This window comes from Eptatretus burgeri, chromosome 12 (assembly GCF_056783735.1).
Source record: "Eptatretus burgeri isolate ZD-2024b chromosome 12, Ebu_testis_v1, whole genome shotgun sequence".
NCBI classification, from domain to species: domain Eukaryota; kingdom Metazoa; phylum Chordata; class Myxini; order Myxiniformes; family Myxinidae; genus Eptatretus; species Eptatretus burgeri.
Window position 1 is genome coordinate 31,406,159 of NC_140972.1, and position 23,886 is coordinate 31,430,044.

Here is a 23,886-nt window from a genome sequence, read left to right on the forward strand (position 1 = left end):
CCATGTTAATCTTCTTTATTATAACACATCCAAAATCCTGATTCCCATATAATGCATCAATTTTCAATCCATGTCATGTTTTCAAGTCATTTCCTGCTATTCCAAAGTGGGAGTTGAAACATTTCCAAGATTAAATACACATTGTCATTCCTGCATCAAACACCTTGTTTCACTCCTCTTACTCGTCCTCATAATAATAATAACAATTACAATATCCCACTCCCTCATTCCAGGGGGCGGGATAACAAGTGGTGCCAGGTACAACAAATCCCGTCCATTTAAGGCATAAAGTTATTTTGGGGATCAAATTTAAATTTGATACATCCTTAACCTGAATGTTGATTATAAGGAATAGAATAGGGAATATTTTAGTCTTAGTTTGAAGTCAATTAAACTATTTTTGACAAAGTTATGACCGTAAAATGATTTTGATCTTTTCGTGACCTTGACCTTGACCTTTGATCCAATTGGACCCAAAAGTTAATGGGGTCGTCCAAAGTTCATTGCCCACCTGTGGATTAAATTTGATAGTGTTTGCTAAAGCCGTTTTGCCGTAAAGTTGCTGACAGACAGACAAACAAACAAACAGACAAACAAACCGGACGATTACAATACCCTGCTCCCTCCCTCCGGGGGCGGGATAAAAACGAGAACAGCACTCGGTAGAGCACATACCTCCTCCAGGCTGAACAGTTTTAATTGTCAGATCAGGCCAGATCAGATTTGTGACTTACTCCAGGTACCATGTAAACCTGTACTAACCTGTTTCATGCTCAGGTTGTCGGTGATTAAACCGTCTCCCCCACCAGGTTTCCTGCTGAGCAGGGTGTATGGATATGGACACTCAGCAGGATTAAAAACAAAACCTGTCAAAATGCGGAGGAGCTCCTTGTGAGCCAACGGCCATCCATTTATGGTGACCATCTGTGTCTGTGGACCTCCTCCTACAGTTGGGTTACTTTTTTCTGGGAGGTTGGTAGAAGGATTTGCACTTCATTCCACAACATACACAAAAAGCACAAAATAAATAAAAAAACCCACTCGGTAGGAGTAACTCTTGTGCAGCTGCCCTTCACGAATGTCCTTCACCCTTCAGGTTCGCCATCATCTGCTTGAGCACCAGCACCCAGAGCAGTCTGGCTTTACACCAAAGAGGTCAACAATTGACCATATCCTTGCTCTTCGGATTCTCACCGAACGCAGAAGAGAGTTTCAGCAGGGGCTGCTCGCAGCCTTTGTTGATCTCTGAAAAGTGTTCGATTCAGTGAATTGGGATGTCCTTTGGAGGATTTGTGGTTTTCTTGGGGTGCCACCAAAACTGATCAACCTGATTTCTAAACTATACTCTGGTACTTAGAGTGCTGTGAGGTGTGGTGCTCTAACTTATTTCCAGTTGTTACTGGAGTTTGCCAGGGGTATGCACTGGCCTCCACACTTTTCAGTGCTTGTATGGACTTGATTCTGGGGAGGATGTCAAATCTAGCTGTAGTGCATCATTGCAAATGTCAACATCTCTGACCTTGATTGTGCAGGTGTAATCATCTTTGCAGAGACTCCGATCTCTACGTGCCTCATGGTTGCAGCGAGTTGATAAGCATCTCAAGGAGATGGTGATGTGCTAGGCATATGCCTGGCCAGATGGAGGCCCCTGGAGTACCAGCAGAAAGTAGATGTGGCGACGTGCTGCTCTGGCACATCCCATCCCTGAGCTGACCTGTTTTTTTTTTTGTTTCCCCATTTTGACCACTGTGGCCCAAAGTCCCCATGCTCTGGGGCATGAACCTGTGTGTCAAATTTTTCGTGAATTTATGCAAAACCGTTTAGGAGACAGTGGACGGATAAACAGACAGACAAAGCAGATTACAATGTCCTCCAATTTTTTTTTCAAAACCCAAAGGGATAATTCAAGTGAAGTGAATGGCGTGCCATCGCAAATCACCACACTTTCCACATAAAGAAAATTTGAAAGATGGGAAAAAGTAAAGCAAAGTTGAAAGATGGCCTTCTGGCCATGTAATCATACGTACCCCAGGTTTGGTGAATTTCCGCACAACTGTTTAGGAGGAGATAACTTGATGGACAGGCAGACAGACTTCGAGACAGACACAGACAGATAGAGAGATAGAGAGAGGGCCGATACCAATATCTCCCGTTTTTTAAAAAAACCGTTGGGAAAATAACAATCGCAACATTCTTTTATAGCATATCACATTTTTTCCAAAATCTCAATGTCATTTTACAAGAAAGGGTATAAACAAAAGATTATTACGTCTTTAAGGGTGCAGTTAAAATTAAATTACAAAAACAAAACTGGAATATCCGATAAATACAAACAATTTATGAGCGAAGAATTAGAACAAAGCTATAAAACCATAACGAATAAATAACCCGCCTCGCCCTCCCACCACCACCACCACCACCACCACCCACCTTCCTCCCTCACGTATAGTCTCTTTTCATCTACCAAGCTTTCTCAAATGTATGACAATGCCATACCTTGTGACATACAAACGGTAACAAACTTCTATTTTATAAAGAAAGGCATTTGATAAAACAACTCGGATAACATAACTCAGGTACCACATCAAATCTGGCCCAGTCGTGGCCCAATTGTGTATGAAGACTACTGACCAACTGCTAGTTTTGTGCAAGTATCACTAGTTATTAGGAAAGTGATCTCTCAAGGAAAGACCCGCACATTTCGTTTGCTGACATGGTGCAGATACATTATAGAATGTCATCACACACATGGACACATCATGCCATAAAACGTTAGGGTTGGTCACGAACCGAAATCATCATTTTGACAAGTTCAAGTGTGGAGGTGTCAATGGCCATCATCAATGGGAATGGTGTCAATGTAGATACAGTATACAGTATGTGTGATGATGCTGCAAATGTGTGTGATGATTATGAGAATGATGATAGGCATTTCTGGAGGTGCCAGTGGGTGGGAAAGTGAGTTTGATGATTGTGGTGATGGGTTTGTTGGTACGTGAGTGATGATGATGTGCGATTGTAGTTGTTTCAGTGGGAGTGATAATGGACATGTCCATGGGTGATGTGCACATTGGTGGGTGTGTGATTGTGATGAGAGTGATAATGGACATGTTGGGGAGGGGGGGGGTGAAGTCTTTGTAACGATCGAAATGTTGAGCATGATAAGTGACATTTTGATATTTGGTAAGCCAGTGTGATAAGCCAGTGTGATGCTGGGTGTAAATGATGTGTGTGATAAAGAATGTGATCATGGATATACCAATAGTTGGACCTGTGTCAGATTGGCGATCCATCCAGGAATGTAAGTTAGCCGTATAAACTGCTTCGGCAGCACTGACGCCTCTGTTCAGCGCATGTTTCATGATCCAATCCGAATAGTTGGGTGAGTGATTGAGTGTGCTTAATGGTTAGGGTGGTGAGCTTGGGATCCTAGGATCCTGAGTTCAAATCTCACTCATCTCTTGAATTAATACCAGGTGGGGTTGACTCTGCCTGTCATCATACCGAAGTCGGCAAAATGAGTACCAGCTTGCTGGTATTCTGTGTCGGAGTGGCGACCCATCCAGGATTGTACCCATTAGCCAAGGAGACTGCTAAGGCAGCACCAACGCTCTGCACAGAGTATGGTCCCAATGGATGATTGAGTGTGATGAGTGTTTTTCACAATTAGCCTAAATGATTGGTGATCATACGGATGCATCATTCAATTCCAAAATGACTGTTGATATCAGTGGATAAATAGCAGCTTGGAATATGGAAAGCCTTTAACTCAGCTCCACATTAATAGGCAACAATACAGGCAGGGAAAAAAAGTGCTAAGTTATTGAGTTACTGTCAGGTTTTAAGGGTCGTCAAGGAATGCTGCAGTGATGGAGGGAAGGGAATGAATGAGTAGAGTTTCACCTGCTCATCGCTGTGCACTGTGAGGAGGGGAGCAGAAGGCATCTCATCCTTAAGGGACTCACGACGGCTCAGAAAGAACTCGGGTAGAAACACCAAGGGCTGCTCTCCAAATGCCTGCGAATCATGGTTGCCATCAGTGAATAATACAACAGTTTGAGGAAACTGCACCACCACATTCACCACAATATCCATTCAATGCTTCTGGTCATATAATCATCATCCCCTTACTTACTCCCGATCATGCTTCCTGCAATCACCCATTACTCCTCCCTGCCCATCACCCTTCACCCACTCTCTGCATCATTTCTCCCTGGTCATTAGCCCCCTCTCCCCTCCATACATTCATTCCTTCCCCTATATTACCTTCCCTCACTTTAATCCTTTAGTCTGTATCACTCTTCCCTCCTAAATCCACCCTCCTCCCAGTCATTCCTACTTCTTTATCACCCTTCCCTCCCCCTCATTCCACATCACCCCTCCCCACCCCAACTCCAGCCCCTACATCATTTATCCCTCCACGATCAACCCCTCATTCCTCCAGTCATGCTCCACCATTTCCTCAATATTTTCTGGAATAATATATAAATATTGAAGCAGTTCCATCATTGTAAAAATTAATAATCATCTCATTCAGCACTTTTGTTTGTTTGGCTTTGTGTTTGCTTGCAAGTTATAGGATCCGTGAGTGAAACACTGCACACCTGGCCGGCACAACTAGGGTCGTTGTTGACGAATGCATACCAGACGGGGATTCAATTTACGAAATCTTCCTTCCTATTGGTTGCATCATTATCGAGGTGCAACTTTTCCACTAATGCAGTGCCCCTGAGGACAGGAATCTATAACTTATTCTGGGTGACAGTGCACATTGGCTTGCTTTTGAAAAAGATGGTAAGATCTCATTGGACAACAAATATTTTGCTACTGGGGTGGAAACATATGTTCTAGACTAAATGGAGTATGCTGGTTCTGATTCTGAAGTCAGAATTTTCTCAGCACATCAGGATTTTGAGTTATACATCTGGTCCAATTACAGCAGCTTGCCCGAGTGAGTAATTTTGAGTGATAATCGATGATTATTTTTTGTAATTTTGGTTTCAATTATAGCAAGACAACTGTTGTAGAATATAATTTCCCTTAAAAAGAGCTTTAGAATGCACTTTCAATTATTAAAAATGGATGAAAACTGACCAAGCTATGAGTTTTTATGTAAGATTTTCCATATTATACCCTAACCCGAATTAAAAAAAACTTTGTAAAGGCATTGTATCATGCCGGTAATGGCTTCCAATATCTCAGAGGGAAGTTTGGCGGAGAGAAAACTGATGGTAAACTCAAAGCAGGCATTTTTGTTGGGCCCCAGATCGGAGAACTGATGTGTAATCCCAAGTTCAAAAATAAACTAAACCCACTTGAGTTTACAGCAGGGGAAGCATTTGTGTTGGTTGTGCAGAACTTCCTTAGGAATCATAGAGCTGAACAGTATGCGGAACTCGTGGACAACATGCTAAAGGCCTATCAGTGAATAGGCTGTGGGATGTCTCTTAAAATGCACTTCTTGCATTCTCATCTTGATTTCTTTCCAACTAATCTGGGTGAGGTAAGCGATGAGCATGGTAAAGGTTCAACCAAGACATTTTGGTCACGGAAACTCAGTATCAAGGCCGGTTCAACCCAAACATGATGGGTGATTATTGCTGGTTCCTACAACGGGAGACCAATTTGCACACACAAGCGCAAGAACAAGTGTCTCACACACTTCTGAACATTACCTACGCTGACAATATTGAAAGGAAGAGTGTGAACTTGAAGTTTTGTTTCTGATTCACCAACAATGGGGCAGATTTCCCTATCAAATTTACACCCTTCCGAAGATTACCATGTTCTAATGTTTGAACTTCTTTTTCTGCAACTTGTTTATGTTCTTGGTTTGTATACTCCACATTATACATGGAGATCAATCATTGTTATCTAAATATGATGTGAAATTAATTGATAAGCACTGATATTAGATGTACAATTTGGTGATATGCAATAATAATGTATCTAATATTGCTTGCTGGGTATCATCAATACGTGCACATATTTTGAAAACCTGAAGTGCTGGCAAAATTCTGACTACAGATTTGAAATCAGCAGTCCAGATTTAGCCAAGAACACCTGCATTTACCTTAGTTGCAGACGAAAAGTTTTTTTTTTGGTTGCCCAGTGGATCATTAATGTACACTCGCAATTACTAATAAACACCAGGCTTACAGCCCTTCTGAAGGATGGTGCACTCACTGATGTATCACCCTGTCTACGAAACATCACTGATAGGTTACAGTCAGGTTGGGAATCAAACCCCGAAGAGACAACTCAAAGGGCAGTCGTTAAAGGTCTCTGCACCACCCTGATGGACACGATAAGAGCAGCACTCTCGACGTAAAATGTGTGCACACAAACTTTGCGTACGTAAAGTGCATTGGATAAAATTTTACGTTTGTCATGTGACATCAATGGAAACGTCACCAACAAAACCTTTATGCTCACCATTCAACACCAAAAAAAACTTCACGATCACAATTCGACATCAAGAAAACTTCAAACTCACCATTCAACACCAACAAAAACTTCACTCACATTTTGACACTTCAAACTCACCATTCAACACCAACAAAAACTTCACTCACATTTTGACACTTCACACTCACCATTCAACACCAACAAAAACTTCACATTCGCCATTTGACACAAACAAAAACTTTACACTCATCATTCGACACGAACAAAAACCTCACACTAAGCATTTGACACCAACAAAAACTTCACACTCACCATTTGACACAAACAAAAACTTCACACCTGCCATTCGACAACAACAAATAGTTCACACCCGGAATTTGACACCAACAAAACTTCACACTCGCCATTTGACACCAACAAATAGTTCACACCCGGAATTTGACACCAACAAAACTTCACACTCGCCATTTGACACCAACAAATAGTTCACACCCGCCATTCGACACCAACAAAAACTTCACACTCATCATTTGACAACAACAAATAGTTCACACCCGGAATTTGACACCAACAAAACTTCACACTCGCCATTTGACACCAACAAAAACTTCACACCCACCATTCGACACCAACAAAAACTTCACACTCGCCATTTGACACAAACAAAAACTTTACACTCACCTTTCGACACCAACAAAAACCTCACACTAAGCATTTGAAACCCACAAAAACTTCACACTCGCCATTCAACACCAACAAAAACTTCACACTCGCCATTTGACTTCAACAAAAACTTCACACTCGCCATTCAACACCAACAAAAACTTCACACTCGCCATTTGACTTCAACAAAAACTTTACACTCACCATTCAACACCAACAAAAACCTCACACTAAGCATTTGACACCAACAAAAACTTCACACTCACAATTTGACACCAACATGAACTTCACACTCACCATCCGACACCAACAAAAACTTCATGCTCACCATTCTACACCAATGAAAACCTCCCATACTATTCTACACCAATTAAAACCTTCCATTCACCATTCAACACCAACAAAAGCTTCCTGCTGACCATGTGACAAAAACAAAAAATTTAAGCTCAATATTATACACCAACAAAAACACTTATGCTCACCATTCCACACCAAAGCAAACTTGATGCTCATCATTCGATACAAACAAAACCGTTACACTCATTATTTGGCACCAAAGCAAACGTTACACGAATCATTCACCACCAAAGTGCCAAGTATGGGATGGCAGTGTTTGGCACTAGTATGGGATGGCTGTGTTTGGCACTAGCATGGGATGGCTGCGTTTGACACTAGCATGGGATGGCTGTGTTTGACACTAGAATGGGATGGCTGTGTTTGACACTAGCATGGGATGGCTGTGTTTGACACCAGCATGGGATGGCTGTGTTTGACACCAGCATGGGATGGCTGTGTTTGACACTAGAATGGGATGGCTGTGCTTGACACCAGCATGGGTTGGCTGTGTTTGACACCAGCATGGGATGGCTGTGTTTGACACCAGCATGGGTTGGCTGTGTTTGACACCAGCATGGGATGGCTGTGTTTGACACTAGCATGGGATGGCTGTGTTTGACACCAGCATGGGATGGCTGTGTTTGACACCAGCATGGGATGGCTGTGTTTGACACTAGCATGGGATGGCTGTGTTTGACACTAGCATGGGATGGCTGTGTTTGACACCAGCATGGGATGGCTGTGTTTGACACTAGCATGGGATGGCTGTGTTTGACACTAGCATGGGATGGCTGTGTTTGACACCAGCATGGGATGGCTGTGTTTGACACTAGCATGGGATGGCTGTGTTTGACACCAGCATGGGATGGCTGTGTTTGACACCAGCATGGGATGGCTGTGTTTGACACTAGCATGGGATGGCTGTGTTTGACACTAGCATGGGATGGCTGTGTTTGACACCAGCATGGGATGGCTGTGTTTGACACTAGCATGGGATGGCTGTGTTTGACACGAGCATGGGATGGCTGTGTTTGACACTAGCATGGGATGGCTGTGTTTGACACTAGCATGGGATGGCTGTGTTTGACACTAGAATGGGATGGCTGTGTTTGACACTAGAATGGGATGGCTGTGTTTGACACTAGAATGGGATGGCTGTGTTTGACACTAGAATGGGATGGCTGTGTTTGACACTAGAATGGGATGGCTGTGTTTGACACTAGAATGGGATGGCTGTGTTTGACACTAGAATGGGATGGCTGTGTTTGACACTAACATGGGATGGCTGTGTTGGCAGCGTTCAGTCGATGCAGTTTCCATTCATGAGGAGGAATAGGGCATGGTGGTCCAAAAGCAGCCAAACAGTGTTACAAGAGAACACATGGTTTCACTTCTACAAAAGATTAACCAAAGGCTAACTCAGAGCAGCCCAGTCGATATGAATGAACTAAACGCTAAAGGGTCCATTCATCATCCCATAACGAATCGTCTTTGGTGGCCGTTGTCCTTCTCCGTCCATGAGACGTGTAAAAGCACGGATCAGACTTGGATCAGACTACCGTGCTCAGGGGTGAGTAATAAACATGCAATATTACAAAAAGTAAGACCAATCATTCACAAAAACCTCCTGCAAATTCTCATGCAACTTGATGGAAAGCCGATGAGATGTTGATCCAATATTACGAAAAATCATGGGAAAGGAAACCACTGTATTTAAACAAAGAAAGAAACGAAACAATATTGTGCAGTGACTGATGAAACATCCAAAGCGTGAACTGTGTACCAATAATAATGGAGGCCCGTTCTCTGACCTCGCTTCGGGTGTCCAAGGACAAGTCAAGAAACGTATCAAGGCTTGAACTAATCCTGGGTGGATCGAATGAAAGTGACTTAGACAGGAATTTGTAACCTGTTCAGGGTGCCGAGTAAACTCGCAAACTCTTTGTGAAAGATCTTTAAGAAAGAGGGATCTTTAATGTCCAACAACGACCAGTGCTGGCAGACAGATCCTCTGGCTTAACGTCCTGCTGATGGACTACACAATGTGAAACACCAGGCTGGTAGTTTATACCTGAGTCGGGATTCAAAACCAAGGCTCGACAGTTCATAGGCAAATGCACACACCTCCAGGCCATCCTACCACCCAGGTTATATACATTGTATTTCTACATCTTTTTATTCCTTGTGAGGACAGCCATATTTTTGTGTGCCCCATGCACCCTGGACCATTTCCCCCAACGACTGCAAGAAGGAAAATAACGTATGCAATTTATATTTAACAATCCACGAACATACTCTCTCCCAATCTGAGAAAATCACCGCAGCAAATGGTCAGCATGTGGAGCCAAGGGACTTCCAAGGGACATCTCGTCAATCACTTCAATTCAAATCAAGTAGAGGGTTACATCGATCTGTGTCGATTATTCTGCATTGCCGTTTGATGTCTGCTCGGTGATTTGATGATAAGACTGAAACACAAAATGACGTGTGGTATAGAGCAAGCACAGCAAGGAATGATGGCAGCTGGGGTCACGCCGCATCCGTAAATCTCCTCTCCCCTTGGTCGCTCTTCAAATCATTTGGACGAACTGAGTGGGAGGAAATCTGTTTCATGAACCCTGCCCTCCCGAAGGTTGAGTACCCATATAGAAGGAAACATTTTGCAGAGATTACCTCGTTATAAAACGAATTCGCCAAACCTGACAAACAGGATGGAATAAGACGCAAGGTACCACTTGATAGGTATCGACAGTAATCTAAGAAAAGGAAGTACAATGTCTTGTATATGTGTGGTATTTGAGTGGTACTCCAAAGTATGTGCAGCACAAATTGTGGACCCCCGACGTAGACATCTTTAGGTTGGGAAATTATCGCACGAGTCCGTAGGGACCCGGTCATCAAGAGACCTAACCGATGCCGACTCCAGGAAGCTAATCAAGGAATAGATGGGGAGAGGTTAACTGGATTCCATGGCCGAGATGTCCATCGTGGAACCGTGAGGACTAAGATTGGGACACCAACATATGACCTTTCCTTATCGATCTTCATTGCCTCCCCTATCTACCTTCGACCTCAACCCCGATTTGGAGGATTTTGTTTTTCATTAACCCTTCCCTACCCTGACTCTCATCATGTACAATGGGTCGTCTTAGCCAACACCCTTGTATACAAACTGAAACCTTCATGTTTGAAGGAAAACAATTCGAACACAGAGACTCTAAACTCTTTCTACAATACCACGTTTCCTGCCAAAACAATTGTTTTGCACGAACGGACATCTCATGAAAAAAAAAGATTCACATCATACTACTTACCCGTGATGTCTGAGGTGGAAGAGAGAGAACCAAATGGGACATGAAGGGAGAGTGAAGAGACACATCTACTCATTTATCTACACTTGCGAGTTCCCTCCTGACTCCCTAAATGCTATGGAATCACATACTCATCGACTGAGATGTGGTGCGGTAAAATCAGGGTACCGTTTCATGGAGGAGACCATCTTTTGGAGGTGGCTAATCTAGCCGTCCCATCGACCTGCACTTGCTTTTTGGTGATAAAACAAACCTACTGTGCCCTTCACAAATAGTCGGCTTAGCCAAAGTTAACATTCCTTGATCACATGATGCAGAGTCAATCACTTTGCTTCCTTAAGGTCTCTTCCTGCTCTAAAACCGACACAGCAATCCTTTGAGGTTTGACAAATGGTATCTCCATGAAAAGGAGATCATATCAAAGCAAATCAAGTCCCTCAACCTTGAAGGACATAAGATTACATTTACTCTGACATTTGGTACGTGCAGCAGGTAGCCATGATGGTTTGTCCCATTGCCTGACCTCGCTCGTCCCAAATATAATATTAGTAAGCTGAAGTACTCGGCGTTGCCTGGGGAAATTCAATGAAATACAATAATAATTAAATTTGTGTTGTTGACAACAAATCACGATAACCTCAACATACGATCTTCGCAATACATATTACTCGATTGCTCCCGGGGAAAACCCAGGCAGTGTATAAGCACAAGTTCTGATCAAGGCATGAAGGCCAATTATGTGGTTTTATCTAGGATCTATTTTTTTAATCCAAACATAACCCACAACCTTCCTCTGAATAAAAGAAGAGGCCATGCAAAGTTTGGTTGCACAGGTAGGTTCCTGCAGGGTCCGAATGCATAAAGGAACAAACAAGCAAACATTCTTCTTTATATATTAGATAATAATAATTATAATATTCATGCTATCATGAAAAGGCTGTGTTAACCAACTTATTCAGATCTGACTGATCGCGCACTCCCTTTTCACCTGTCTATAAGTCAGGGTTTGATTCCTCATAAATAGGATCCGACGATAAACTAAACCAGCCATTCTGTTTTTGAGTGAATGTTTTCACGGTTCTGCTTGTACAAGTAGACGATTGTGTGTCGCTATCCTGGCCAATTCCTCACCTCACTATTACTGGTAGATGAAATTCGAAAGTCACACAATGACCAATTGCATATCCCACCTTGTAACTCCAAAATGCCGATTGACCAAGTCAGATTGGCAACAGGTGTTATGGAATTTGCCAAATTGATTTCATGTAAAATGAGCAATTAGTTCAGATCTACGGTGCCAATCATCCACCACCAAGGCTGAACCTGAGAAAGAAGCAATGACAAAATCAAAAAAATCCAACAATTTTTACTTTTTTAAGTTTCAAAGTTTTTTTTTCTCCCTCCAGATTTTCAGTTTTTCTTTTTCCACCATCAGAATGTTATGCAACAAGTGATGCAGCTTCATCGGCACGTGACCAATGTTTATGTTTAGTCTAGCCATGCAAATATTCAGTGCAGGTGCAATAAGCAAAATAAAAGAGCTAATAGCCATATGAGGGTGTGATTAAGAGTTCATGCTCAAGGAGGTACTGTGGCTCAGGAAATGCTCTTATTTGTAATTTACCCACAATCCTTGCCTACCCCTACCCCTACCCCTACTCCTTCGATTAATCCTGTAACATGTGAGGCGAAGCCATTTAGAACCTCATGAGTTACACCTGTCGAGGCAAAGAACCGGCTATTAGTCACTCAGTAGGAAGTAAATCTCCAAGCAATGGAGCGAAAAGCAGGGTGATTACTCATAACACAGGCCTGTCACGTGCACGGTTGGCACGCATTGTGCAGGCACAGCCAAAGCTGAAGACTTGGCAAAGGAAGGAAAATGAACCACAAGTCCTTGCACTCCCAAAGACACCGCGGAGCAGTGAAGGATCTCTCCCAGAACACCAAGGCGTTTTGGGCTTGACCTGCAACATTTACCATCACCTACACAACCATAACATACCATGTTTCACCAGGCTGAGAAACACTTCGATGTACTCTCGTACATTGGGGTTCTTTGCTGGGCCAAATGTGTCATCAAAAACGTCGTAATGACGTCATGTTGTCTGATTTGCATGACCCAGTGGTAATTATGGGATGGGGGATGGAAGAAAAATGTGGGGGTTATGGAAGAGGGAAGGGCCAGAAGGTAAGGTATAAAGCATCCCAGTTTGAAATACAGAAATACAGAGGCAAAGGATGGTTGATCCTGCAGATTCTTCTGTTCTTTGCGAAAATTTATACTTTTGACACAGGGCATGTGACATAGTCAGCGCAAGCTGATCTGCCTGCATTTTCAGTGATCATCTAAAAGAGTCTGAAAGGCCTTCACTGTTGATGCCCCGACTACATGTTGTGGAAGACCGTTCCCATCAGTGATGACCTTTTGACAAAATAATCCTTTTCTGAAGATTAAATTTTCCAACAACCTCCACAAAATCTAAATATTTAATTTTCCCTTTTGACACACACACACACACACACACACACACACACACACACACACACACACACACACACACACACACACACACACACACACACACACACACACATTGCTGGAATTAAAGATGGATTATTATTATTATCATTATCATTATGACTAGCGGAGTACCGACCCTGTGGGCGATCTTGTTTCAAGCATGAAACACGTTCTTCTGGCACATCCCTTTTTTTGGGGTGGTGTATAGGCAACAGACCACTGCCTCAATCGTCCCCGAAAATAAAAAAATAACCCAGGTTATGTATATGGAGTTAAAACGTGTACTGTTTTTTGTGCACATGCAATACATCCGAGTTATATAGTTTGGATAATTCCAATTGCACCCCTACCAAGAAAGGAAGAAAATGCCAAGATTAGCAAAAAAGAACATTTCAAACATTTATGGAATCAAGTGATGCTTTCACAGACACAACCTCAGGGTGACCTCATTAACCCCTGAAAGTTTCAGCTTCCTCTGTCAAATCCTCTCAGAGGAGTAGATGAAACATACAACATCTACAAATATAAAACACTGCACCTGTGTATTTGTCTGTTCCCTTCATAAGGACAATCTAAGAAGGGTTTTAAAGGCCAAATCTTTTAACATGACTGTGTGTTCACTCCGGTATATTTTTGGGAATTAAAAAAAAAACAAAAAATCGAAAAGCATTTTTCATAAAAGGGTAATTACATCTCTTCTATTGGAATTGTAGACGATGACTTGCAAACTGAACCTCAAGGGCGGCGTACAGAAGCATTAAAAAAAACAAAACAAATAAAAACAAACAAACAATAAATATAAACCAATGTCACCCGCAGGGTGACCCGTATCTTGCCAAAAGGTGACCACGTGTGACTTATTTGAGGTCACACTGAGGTGAACAGAGCTGCAATCCACCAGGAGCGACTCCTTGAGGAATATCTGCCTACGAGAGATTCCGATGAGAATCGTTCTACAGAGTAACCATGAAAAATATGCTTTTGCCTCATAATGGCACCAAATGATATCATAATGTCTCAAGCTTGACATATCTAGAAAGCACTCATCGAGGTGTTCAATTTGAGGTAGTACACGATATGGTTCCTAAAACTTGAAAATTTGACCTTGGAGTCAAATATGTTTGACCTCAGGCGCTAACCATGAAGGTCAAGGCCAATCGCCACCAAAAATTAATCAGCTGAGCGCCAGAGCATGAACTATATTCCCATGAAGTTTGAAGACGATCCGATCAAAATTACTCAAAAAATAAGGGTTTCGTCGACTCCCCTGATTTGCGCCAAAGTGTTCACTTCCGGTTCCGGTTTTAGAGTAGCGAGAGGTCTCCTTTGGGGCTCCCTGCTGACGTTCTCAAAGCTAAGTTTCCGGTTGTTATTTGTCCCATTTTAACTGTTTAATTTTCTCACCTACATGTTACTGTGTGTTGCTAGTTCGGTTTTGTTTAAAAAATCGTGCTATTTTGTGAGTATTTTTGTTGACGTTCTCACCTGTGCTTGAGGCCTAGGCCGAGGCTTGAGGCCTACCGGTTCCACTCGGTGTTCGATTGTTTTTTTTTTTTGTTTGTTTGTTTTTTCTCCCCATTACCTTCAATTTCTATCCTCCCCATTACCTTCAATTTTGATCCTCCCCACTTTCCAAACATCCCCCATTCTCCCAACTAATCTCTTTCTTATCTCAAAAAAAAAAAAATAAATAAATAAAAACCTACAACAACAACAACACGCTCACCTTCTCCCGATTCTGCTTCTTCTTCCTCTTAACTTCCTCCTCGTCTTCTTCCTCCATTTTTTTTTTTCCACTTCCATGACCTAATCTGTTGAACTCTCTCATGCATTATTTTTAACAACAAAAACGATCTTATAATGCTTCATCTTCCTCTCTCACACATGTGGTACTCTTTACTGTTTCACAATGCACTACTCTTCTGCTATTTTAACAGACTGCTCTCATTTCGACCTCTCCTTCATTCCTTGCCTAAAAAATCCAACTATTACAGCGCTTCTTCTCTCCATGCTCTGAATTCGCCTTCATTGCATCCATCAAGAATTGTGTTAAATCGCATCTCTGACCTAAAACTTTTAAAAACCACAGTTTGCCATGGATGCTCGCTTTCCATCAAACATTCTTTTTTTCCAACTTCAGTGCCAACTCACCCCCTCACCCCTCACTCTCACTCTCAAAGCAACCATCCCACTCTTCTCCCTCCAAGCCTCCCGCTCACCTCTCTCAAAAATTCCCCCTCACCTTTCTCCCACCTTTCATCCCCCTCACTCTTCCTTCTCAAAGTTGCCCCCCTCTCATCCACCAACCTGCCTCCCTCCACTGCCCTCTCACCTCCATCTCTTCACTCCACCTCCTCAAATCCTCAACTGCCTTCTTCCTTGTCTCTTGTCCCCCCTCTCCCCCAGCACCACAGAGCCTTTTCTCCTCCTCATTCGGCCCCCTCCCCTCGCTGTTCTGCAATACCCCACACTCCTTCAGCAACCCTCCTTACCTGCCCCCCTCGTCCCTTGTCCTACCCTCCCCCTCCACCTCCTGCACCCAAAGCCTCCTCCCCTACCTCTTCATTAACAGTGTGGACCTCAAATATCCGGGGCCTTCGCTCAAACCTTTCAGATCTTTCCATACAGGTTGCCACTGACAAACCAGACATTATCTGCCTAACAGAAACTTTCCTCTCCCAAGACGTGTCTGACTCCCAAGTATCTCTCCCTGGCTACTCCCTCTTACGGTATGACAGACCTGAGCCTCGTCCTGGTGGAGGTGTTGCTCTCTTCATCAAAGACTCTATTCCTCACTCTCCATGCACTGCTCTCACTCCCCCACACCCCCAGGAATACCTCTGGCTTCGGCTTCCACTCCACTCCCACCTCATGTTTATATGTGTACTGTACCGTCCACCGAACAGTGATGACTCCATCTACACCTCACTATCCGAAAACATGGACCATCTTCTATCTTCTCATCCAAACTCTCTCTTCCTCTTATGTGGTGACTTCAATTGTCATCACGCCAGTTGGCTAGGTGTGGGTACCTCTCTCACCTGCCATGGCACCTCAGCAAAAGCTTTCTGCGACTCATTGGGACTGACTCAATCGGTCAACTTCCCGACCCGGATCTCAACCAATGATTCCATCTCTTCTGGATCTGATTTTGACAAACTTCCCTGACAATATCTGCTGCTCTTCCTTCGCTCCAATTGGTTCTTCTGACCACGTCCTTGTCAAAGTGGACATCTCTCTGGCTGTTATCAGAGAACCACCTCACCGCCGTCGAGTCTGGCATTTCACTCAAGCAGACTGTCAGGGTCTCCGAGCAGCCACCAAACTGACAGACTGGTCTCCTATCACTACTTTCTCAAACATCAACTCATCCTGGGAATTCTTTCAAAGAAACTTGCTCTCCCTCATGCACAGATTTATCCCCTCTCGTGTTCAGTTGTCTTACCCTTTCTCCCGCCCTTGGTTTACTGAAGCTTGTGGCGAGGCAGTTGTCCTGAAACAACTTGCCTTTGCCTCATGGAAGCAAACCCAACTGAGGGCAATCTCAGTTCTTTCCACAAAGCTCGGAACAAGTGTGTATTTACCCTCAGGAGAGCCAGAAAACAACATCTTTCTCATCTCAAGTCTGAACTCTCAAACCTCTCTCCCTCCTCAAATTCCTGGTGGCGTTTAATCAAATCTGTTTCTGGTGTATGTTCCCCCTCCATCCCCTCCCTTACCTCAAATGGCCGCACTGCTGATTCCACACGTGATAAAGCTGAATGTCTAAACTCGGTGTTTGCAGCTAAATCTTGTGTCCTAAACCCATCACTATCTCTACCCACTTTACCCAGTCGCACCCAACTGTCCCTGGACTCTGTGTCCTTTTCTCCTGACAAGGTGGAGAGCTTGCTTTCAAACCTCGAGTCAGATTCTGCAACCGGTCCAGACGGCATCAGCCCACGTGTCCTCAAAGCCTGCTCTTCTGCTCTTGCTCACCCTCTCTCTGTTCTATTCACCCTCTCATTTGCCCAAGGTCATCTGCCATCTGCTTGGAAATCTGCTAACATCACTGCCCTGCATAAAAAAGGTGCAAAAACAGATCCCTATAACTACAGACCAATCAGCCTTCTCCCAATCATCAGCAAGGTGATGGAATCCATCATCGCCTCAGATATGAAATCCTTCCTCTTCTCCAATGGCTTGATTTCCAATTATCAATTTGGTTTTAGACCAGGTCACTCTACCCTGGATATGCTGCTTCTGCTCTCCCATCAATGGATGGAGGTCCTCAATGCCAGACAGGAAATCCGAGCCGTATCCCTGGACATATCACGTGCTTTTGACACAGTCTGGCACCCTGCCCTAATCACCAAACTCTCTTCCCATGGTATTCAAGGCCATCTTCACTCATGGCTCGCAGACTTCCTCTCCTGTCGCAGTCAACGTGTGGCCCTAAATGGAGTTCTTTCATTCCCTCTTCCTGTGCAGGCTGGAGTTCCTCAAGGTAGCGTTCTGGGCCCTGTTCTTTTTCTGGTTTTCATCAATGATCTCTCGGACTCTCTGGAAAATCCTCTATTTCTCTTTGCCGACGACTCCACCCTCTGCCGTACCATCTGTCATCCCTCAGACCGGCAAGCAGCAGCTTCTTCACTCACTGCAGATCTGGATAAAATCACAAACTGGTCCAACACGTGGAACATGTCTTTCAATCCAGACAAATCTCACACTCTCACTATGTCTCTTCGAAAGGACCGTTTACAACCCCCCCCCCCATCCACTTTCTCAACAATCCTCTGGAAGAAGTCTTTTCTTTCAAGCTTCTGGGTCTCACTATCTGCCATGACCTTTCCTGGGAAAGTCACATTTCCAACCTCGCCTCAAAAGCCAGTCGCCGACTGGGAATCCTCCGTCGTGCTAAGTCCTTCCTCGGCTCTCTTGAGCTCCTGACCACTTACAAAGCTTTTGCCCGTAGCCTGATGGAGTATTGCTCTCCCCTCGGAGCTGGTGCTCCTGCCTCCCACCTTTCTCGGCTTCACGCTGTCGAAACCAGGGCATTTAAGATCATCGGCATCTCCCGCAATGAAGCTGAGTCTTTGGGCCTCTCACTCAATCACCGCAGGTTGGTCGGTGGTCTTTCTGTCTTCTACCGACTCCTCTCCAGCCTTGCCCCCCCTGCTCTCTCTGCGATTTGTCCCCACCACATTTCCACAGGGCGCTCAAGGTCCGCCAACAACCCCCTTCTGGTAAAACTACCAAAATCACGAATCACTGCTCATCTTCACTCTTTCATTTATCTTTTTTCCCGCCTTTGGAACAAACTTCCTCACTCTATTCTTTCCCATTCTTCCCTCCAGGCTTTCAAAACAGCTGTTCACCACCACCTCTTATCTTCCCCCATCCAAATCCTCGATCTTTTCTACCCCCAATAATCCACCCAAGCCCACTTCCTTCATTTCTCCTGCTTTCCTTCCTGAAAGTCCCTGAAATGTCCATCTTCTCTTCACCATGTTCCCTGTCCCATCCCCATCCCTCTCCCTTCCACAGTTCACCTAATGTGTCTGTTCCCCACTGTTTTGTCCCTTCCACTCCCGCCCCTCTTGTCTCATGCCTCCTTGCTGTGAGTTGTGTGTTAGCTCTCATACGAGCCTCGACCAAGGTATACAAAAAAAAAAAAAAAAAGTGACCTTGACCTTTGACCTTGACCTTCAAAATTTTATGTGCTGAAAGGGACCTCTATAGGCCTCTGATATGCGAAGTTACAAAAATTTCCATGATAACTGTGCTCTGCAGAATTTTTTATACGTGATTACAGACAAACAAACAAAAATAAAAATAAAAATAAAAACATACAAGCTGACTAACATATCTTGCAAAAACTTCGTTTTGGCAAGATAACAAGGTGCAGGGAGATGAAATTTGCTACACATGATGTGCAACATGTGCAGAGTAAAATGATTGTTCATTTACATCCGTAAGATAGCTCATAAGTCAGGAAGATATAAACACACCTGGCACTAGGCCGAGGCTTCAGATTTTGGCATGCTCATGAGGCTGTACCGTCGAAACGAATCGTCCCAGAAGATTTGTACACGTAGTGTTTTGAAATGATGCTTTTTCTTGCTATGAAACGTCATATCTTCCAGTCTCCTTTAATATTTTGAATAAAATAACTCCAACACATCATTTTGATGGGCTTTTACACTCGTACATCCATACAACATACTTTCCCTCCATGATATCGAGTTTATTGTTAGTGAATACTGTGTGATGTTTATATGAAAATATTACTGGCAGGATAGCTGAGAACCCTAAATCTCTGCTCTTTAGAGTATTGCTGCTGCCAAAGCAGTATCTTGGCAAGGGACATACTGGGTGGTTTGCCATTGCGTTCCAGCGTTATTTGTCTGTGATCTATCCTTTTAAATGCTGAGGATCAAGCAAGGATGCAGCACAGTTTAAAAAGAAACTGTTTGGTATGACTCAGCCAGGGTGTGAACCACTGAGCACCTCTCAGACACAGAGAAAATGCTCTAACATCACGTTGAACAATCCACAAATTCTTGTCCAAATAACTTTTGGTTGAACGTCACTCCTGTCCAGCTGTTTCGTGAAAGACTTGGAGCAAAAACGTTCCCCTCTCAACCCCACAAGAGGTTGGCAATAATTGGGGCTGTTATGATAGTAGTTGTAGGAGTCGTAGAAGTGGTAGTAGTAGCAGTGTCGTCGATATGAAAGGAGGAGGATGGGGTAGTTGTGAAAACATAAAGCCAATGAAGGCTTCAGAGCGATTCGGAAAGATCTGCTACGAAGAGACCCTTCAAGCATTCAGACTGATATCCACAGCACTTTGAGATGATTTAAAATCTTCTTCAAAATGAGTTTCGCTTCCATAAGAAAGCAAAATCAAAGTGTATACCTAACAAGCTTCTCCTCCTTTAAGACCCATGAGAATTAGCCCAAAAAGTCGTCATCAAACACCTATAAAACCATTTAACCCCTGGAAAGAGAAACCCTATGAGGCAGTTGGAAGTACATTGGTGATCGTCCTGATATTAAACAGAAACAGCAGGGATTTCCTCGAGGAATTACTACAGAATGGCCTATTCTGGACCGAAAGCTGAAGCTTCAATCCGAGCCAATGGCCTGTTTTACTTTCCACACCCGGACTCACACGTCTCGGACACGTCTCAGGACTCGAACTGGAACTCTCGCTGAACCGTAAGACGACAATAGGGTGAAATTGGGGTTGAGGTGCAAAAACCCTCCATCCCGAAAACACCAAGACATTACCCCAAGTGTATTTCTGTGCAGAACAATCTTGGAAACGTCGAGCATGTTCTTTGTACACTTCACAGCACAGAGTTCTAGTTGTCGAATGTGGCAGCATTAGTGCAGAGAATGATGTTTGTTTAATAATCAAAGCCTATTCGACGTAAAACGGGGAGTATAGACTTCCAACAAAATTATCATCAAATAAAATGAAATCAATTACAAGTTAGAAGAAACTTTTACAACGTATGACTCACAATCAACGGTGACGGACAAACGGATAATTAACACGGGACGACGGCGTGCCCTGGATACATATGTGACATTATTGTGTGTTAATGATGATGAACAAATTGGCATTTTTAGAAAGACCTTTCACCATTAATTAAACAACAGAGTCTACATTTACTACTTCTTCATTCTCCAGTTACACTCACTCAACATCTCACTTGTTCAAGTACACTTGATACTCCTAACTTCGCATTTTTATACACCCTTGCACCCATACCACACCACACATAAAAACACATGACAATAATTATGGCACCATAAAGTGTCGATGTGTATTGGGTATCGATGTATTTGTAGCTGTTAGACAAGTGTAATGGACACCTTAACTACTTAGAGACATGCGGCGCCACATGTTCCGATCGAACTCTGGATTCATGGGGTCTTCCATGCCAACGTAAACATGATAAACTACAATAGGACATGACGATGAACTATCACTTGCTCTGTGTGTTGGGGTAAATGGTTATGGTAGACCGATAATTAGGCCTCACCACCGTGATGAACCAAACAGATCTGTAAATGGCCAGGCATTGGGTCATCACAGATCGTGGTCGTCAAACACGTACCATTTCCTCTCTCTCTCTCTCTCTCTCTCTCTCTCTCTCTCTCTCTCTCTCTCTCTCTCTCTCTCACTCTCACTCTCACTCTCACTCTCTCTCTCACTCTCTCTCTCTCTCTCACTCTCTCTCTCACTCTCACTCTCACTCTCACTCTCACTCTCACTCTCACTCTCACTCTCACTCTCACTCTCACTCTCACTCTCACTCTCACTCTCACTCTCTCTCTCTCTCTCTCTCCATGATCAGAGCAAGCAAGAGCATTGTTTTGGAACATGGACGTGCCGAAGGATTCAAGGGCAAAGTGACACTGCTTCTGTGTCGTCCACAAGCTTTTAATCCCACGGCTTAGCTGGCAGATGTCTGGTGCGCTTCCAAGCCCTCCCCGAGAGGCCTGTCCAGCACGAGAAGCTATTTTCAAACACGCAGCTGCGTCTCAAACAGCCTGGTACGTCATGTTAGCGGAGAAGAAGAAATCAAAGAGCAGTGGCAAAGGGTACATCGAATGGGGGCGAAGGGGAGCAAGGGGGGGGGGGGTTGGGGTGTCTGTACATGGCATCACCTGTCCGGAAACGAGGTGCCGCTTAACGCACTTGACGCTACAAGTTTTTTTTTTTTACAGGAAGACAAGGTGTTATCCGGTTTGTGACAAATGGTCCGAAAACATCCTGCCTTTTCTAAAACTGTGACCCTTCAACCCCCTCTTCACTCCTCCTGTATCATTCACAAGGAATATTACAAACTCAGGTTTTCAGCAGGAGAGTGATTTGGACCCGTGCACTCCTTAATCCCTCCCTTTCCCATGGGGATTCACCCATATCTATGCATTTCTTAAGGGGTTTTTATTTTTGTTTTCATGTCAATTTAATGAGATCCCATTATCATGACAAAAGGAGATTTTATAAGGGTCGACGTGCAATTCTCAGTATATCTGAGTTTAGAAGTCATGTTTCTGGTTGGCAGGATGGCCAAAAGGTATGCAAACTCACCTCTCAACCACCTTGCCTGGGTTTGAAACTTCGACAAGCTACAAACTGTTGTCCTGGTGTTTCACAGGCAGGGTGATTCATAAATGTGTGTGCCATCCCTTTGATGGATGATCAACAGAGGTCCCCTCTGCCAGCATTATTTTGTGGACGTTAAATATCCCATGCTGGTCTTCCTGAAGAGTCGGCAAGGTGTCGTCTGCACCCTGAACTAATTGGTGATTCCTGCTCTCACCTACAGGGGCACTGCATCAGTGGACCACTGCACTCCCAACAATGATGCAACTTGCAGCCATGAGCTGCATATAAAATCGATGAATGACATGTCCATATTAACACGAAGTGTATGTGTGTGTGTGTGTGTGTGTGTGTGTGTGTGTGTGTGTGTGTGTGTGTGTGTGAAAACATATAAAATATATATATATATATATATATGTATATATATATATATATATATATATATATATATATATATATATATATATATATATATATATATATATATATATATATATATATATATATATATATATATATATATATATATATATACACATATATATATATTGTTACGGCTGTGGAAATTCGCATGACACCATAAAGGGCCCCCAGGTGAGATATTTCTGTAAGTACATGTGTAGTTAGCCCAAACCCGTTGTATAGAGGGAATTTATGTGATTCATCCGGACTGCGACGCTTTGAGCGAGACATTTTTTCTTTTCCTATTGTTATTTTGGTGCACAAAACAACAACGAACATCGCCACAACCAACATCTCCACGATCACCCCATTCACTCCATGACGCCAACAACCTCGATGCCAACAATCACTCCACTCACGCCACCTTCCACAACTGCGCTACCACCATCTTCACCAGTCGCCGTTCATCGAGCATCGTGCGGTCACGATCTCCGCGGGACGGATGGAGGAGCAGAGTGGCAGCGGCAGCAACCAGTGCGTGAAGGGGCATCTCCCGCCAAGATCTCCCGCCCAAAACGCCTGCGCAAACATCTCCCGCCCAAAAGGCCCGCGCGAACATTTCCCGCTTGAATCTCATTCCCCTCTCCACCGAAATGAGGAGAGGGAGGGGGGTGGCGTGTCATCTCCCAATTAGCGGATGCGCGATGTGACGCGTCCGAACGGGGCGGGGCGCAGGACGGAGAGAGGGGGAAGGACCTCCCTACAAAAAACGTGGACAGAGAAAGTTCAGGGGGATCGTTCAAAACTGGAGGGCAGCTCGGAACTGAGGGGATCGTTCAAAACTGGAGGGCAGCTCGGAACTGAGGGGATCGTTCAAAACTGGAGGGCAGCTCGGAACTGAGAGGATCATTCAAAACGGAGAGTTCCAGAGAATAGCTCAAAACCGGGAATCGTTTCGTACTGGTCTCGTGTGTGCATCGCCTGTTCGGGTTCTTCTTCTTCTCTTTTGGTTCGGTTGTGCACGGGGCTTCTCGAGCCTGTCGGTGCCGTCGCTGGACGGAGCGCCTGCTATTCCCCACCCCGTCCGTACCGAGATAGCGGGCGAAACGCGATCGAGTTCCCCTCCCCCCAAAAAACCC

General features: G+C 44.0%; 1 protein-coding gene across 3 annotated transcripts in view; it reads right to left on the reverse strand.

The window, feature by feature from the left end:
• The window catches only part of LOC147015359 (ADAMTS-like protein 1), a 317,312-nt gene that overhangs the window by 282,218 nt on the left and 11,208 nt on the right, over positions 1 to 23,886 (reverse strand). For all 3 annotated transcript variants that reach the window (XM_085850036.1, XM_085850035.1, XM_085850033.1), the window contains exon 3: positions 3,904 to 4,017. In XM_085850036.1, coding sequence (XP_085706162.1) covers positions 3,904 to 4,017 — 114 coding nt within the window. The remainder of the gene's footprint in view (positions 1 to 3,903; positions 4,018 to 23,886) is intronic.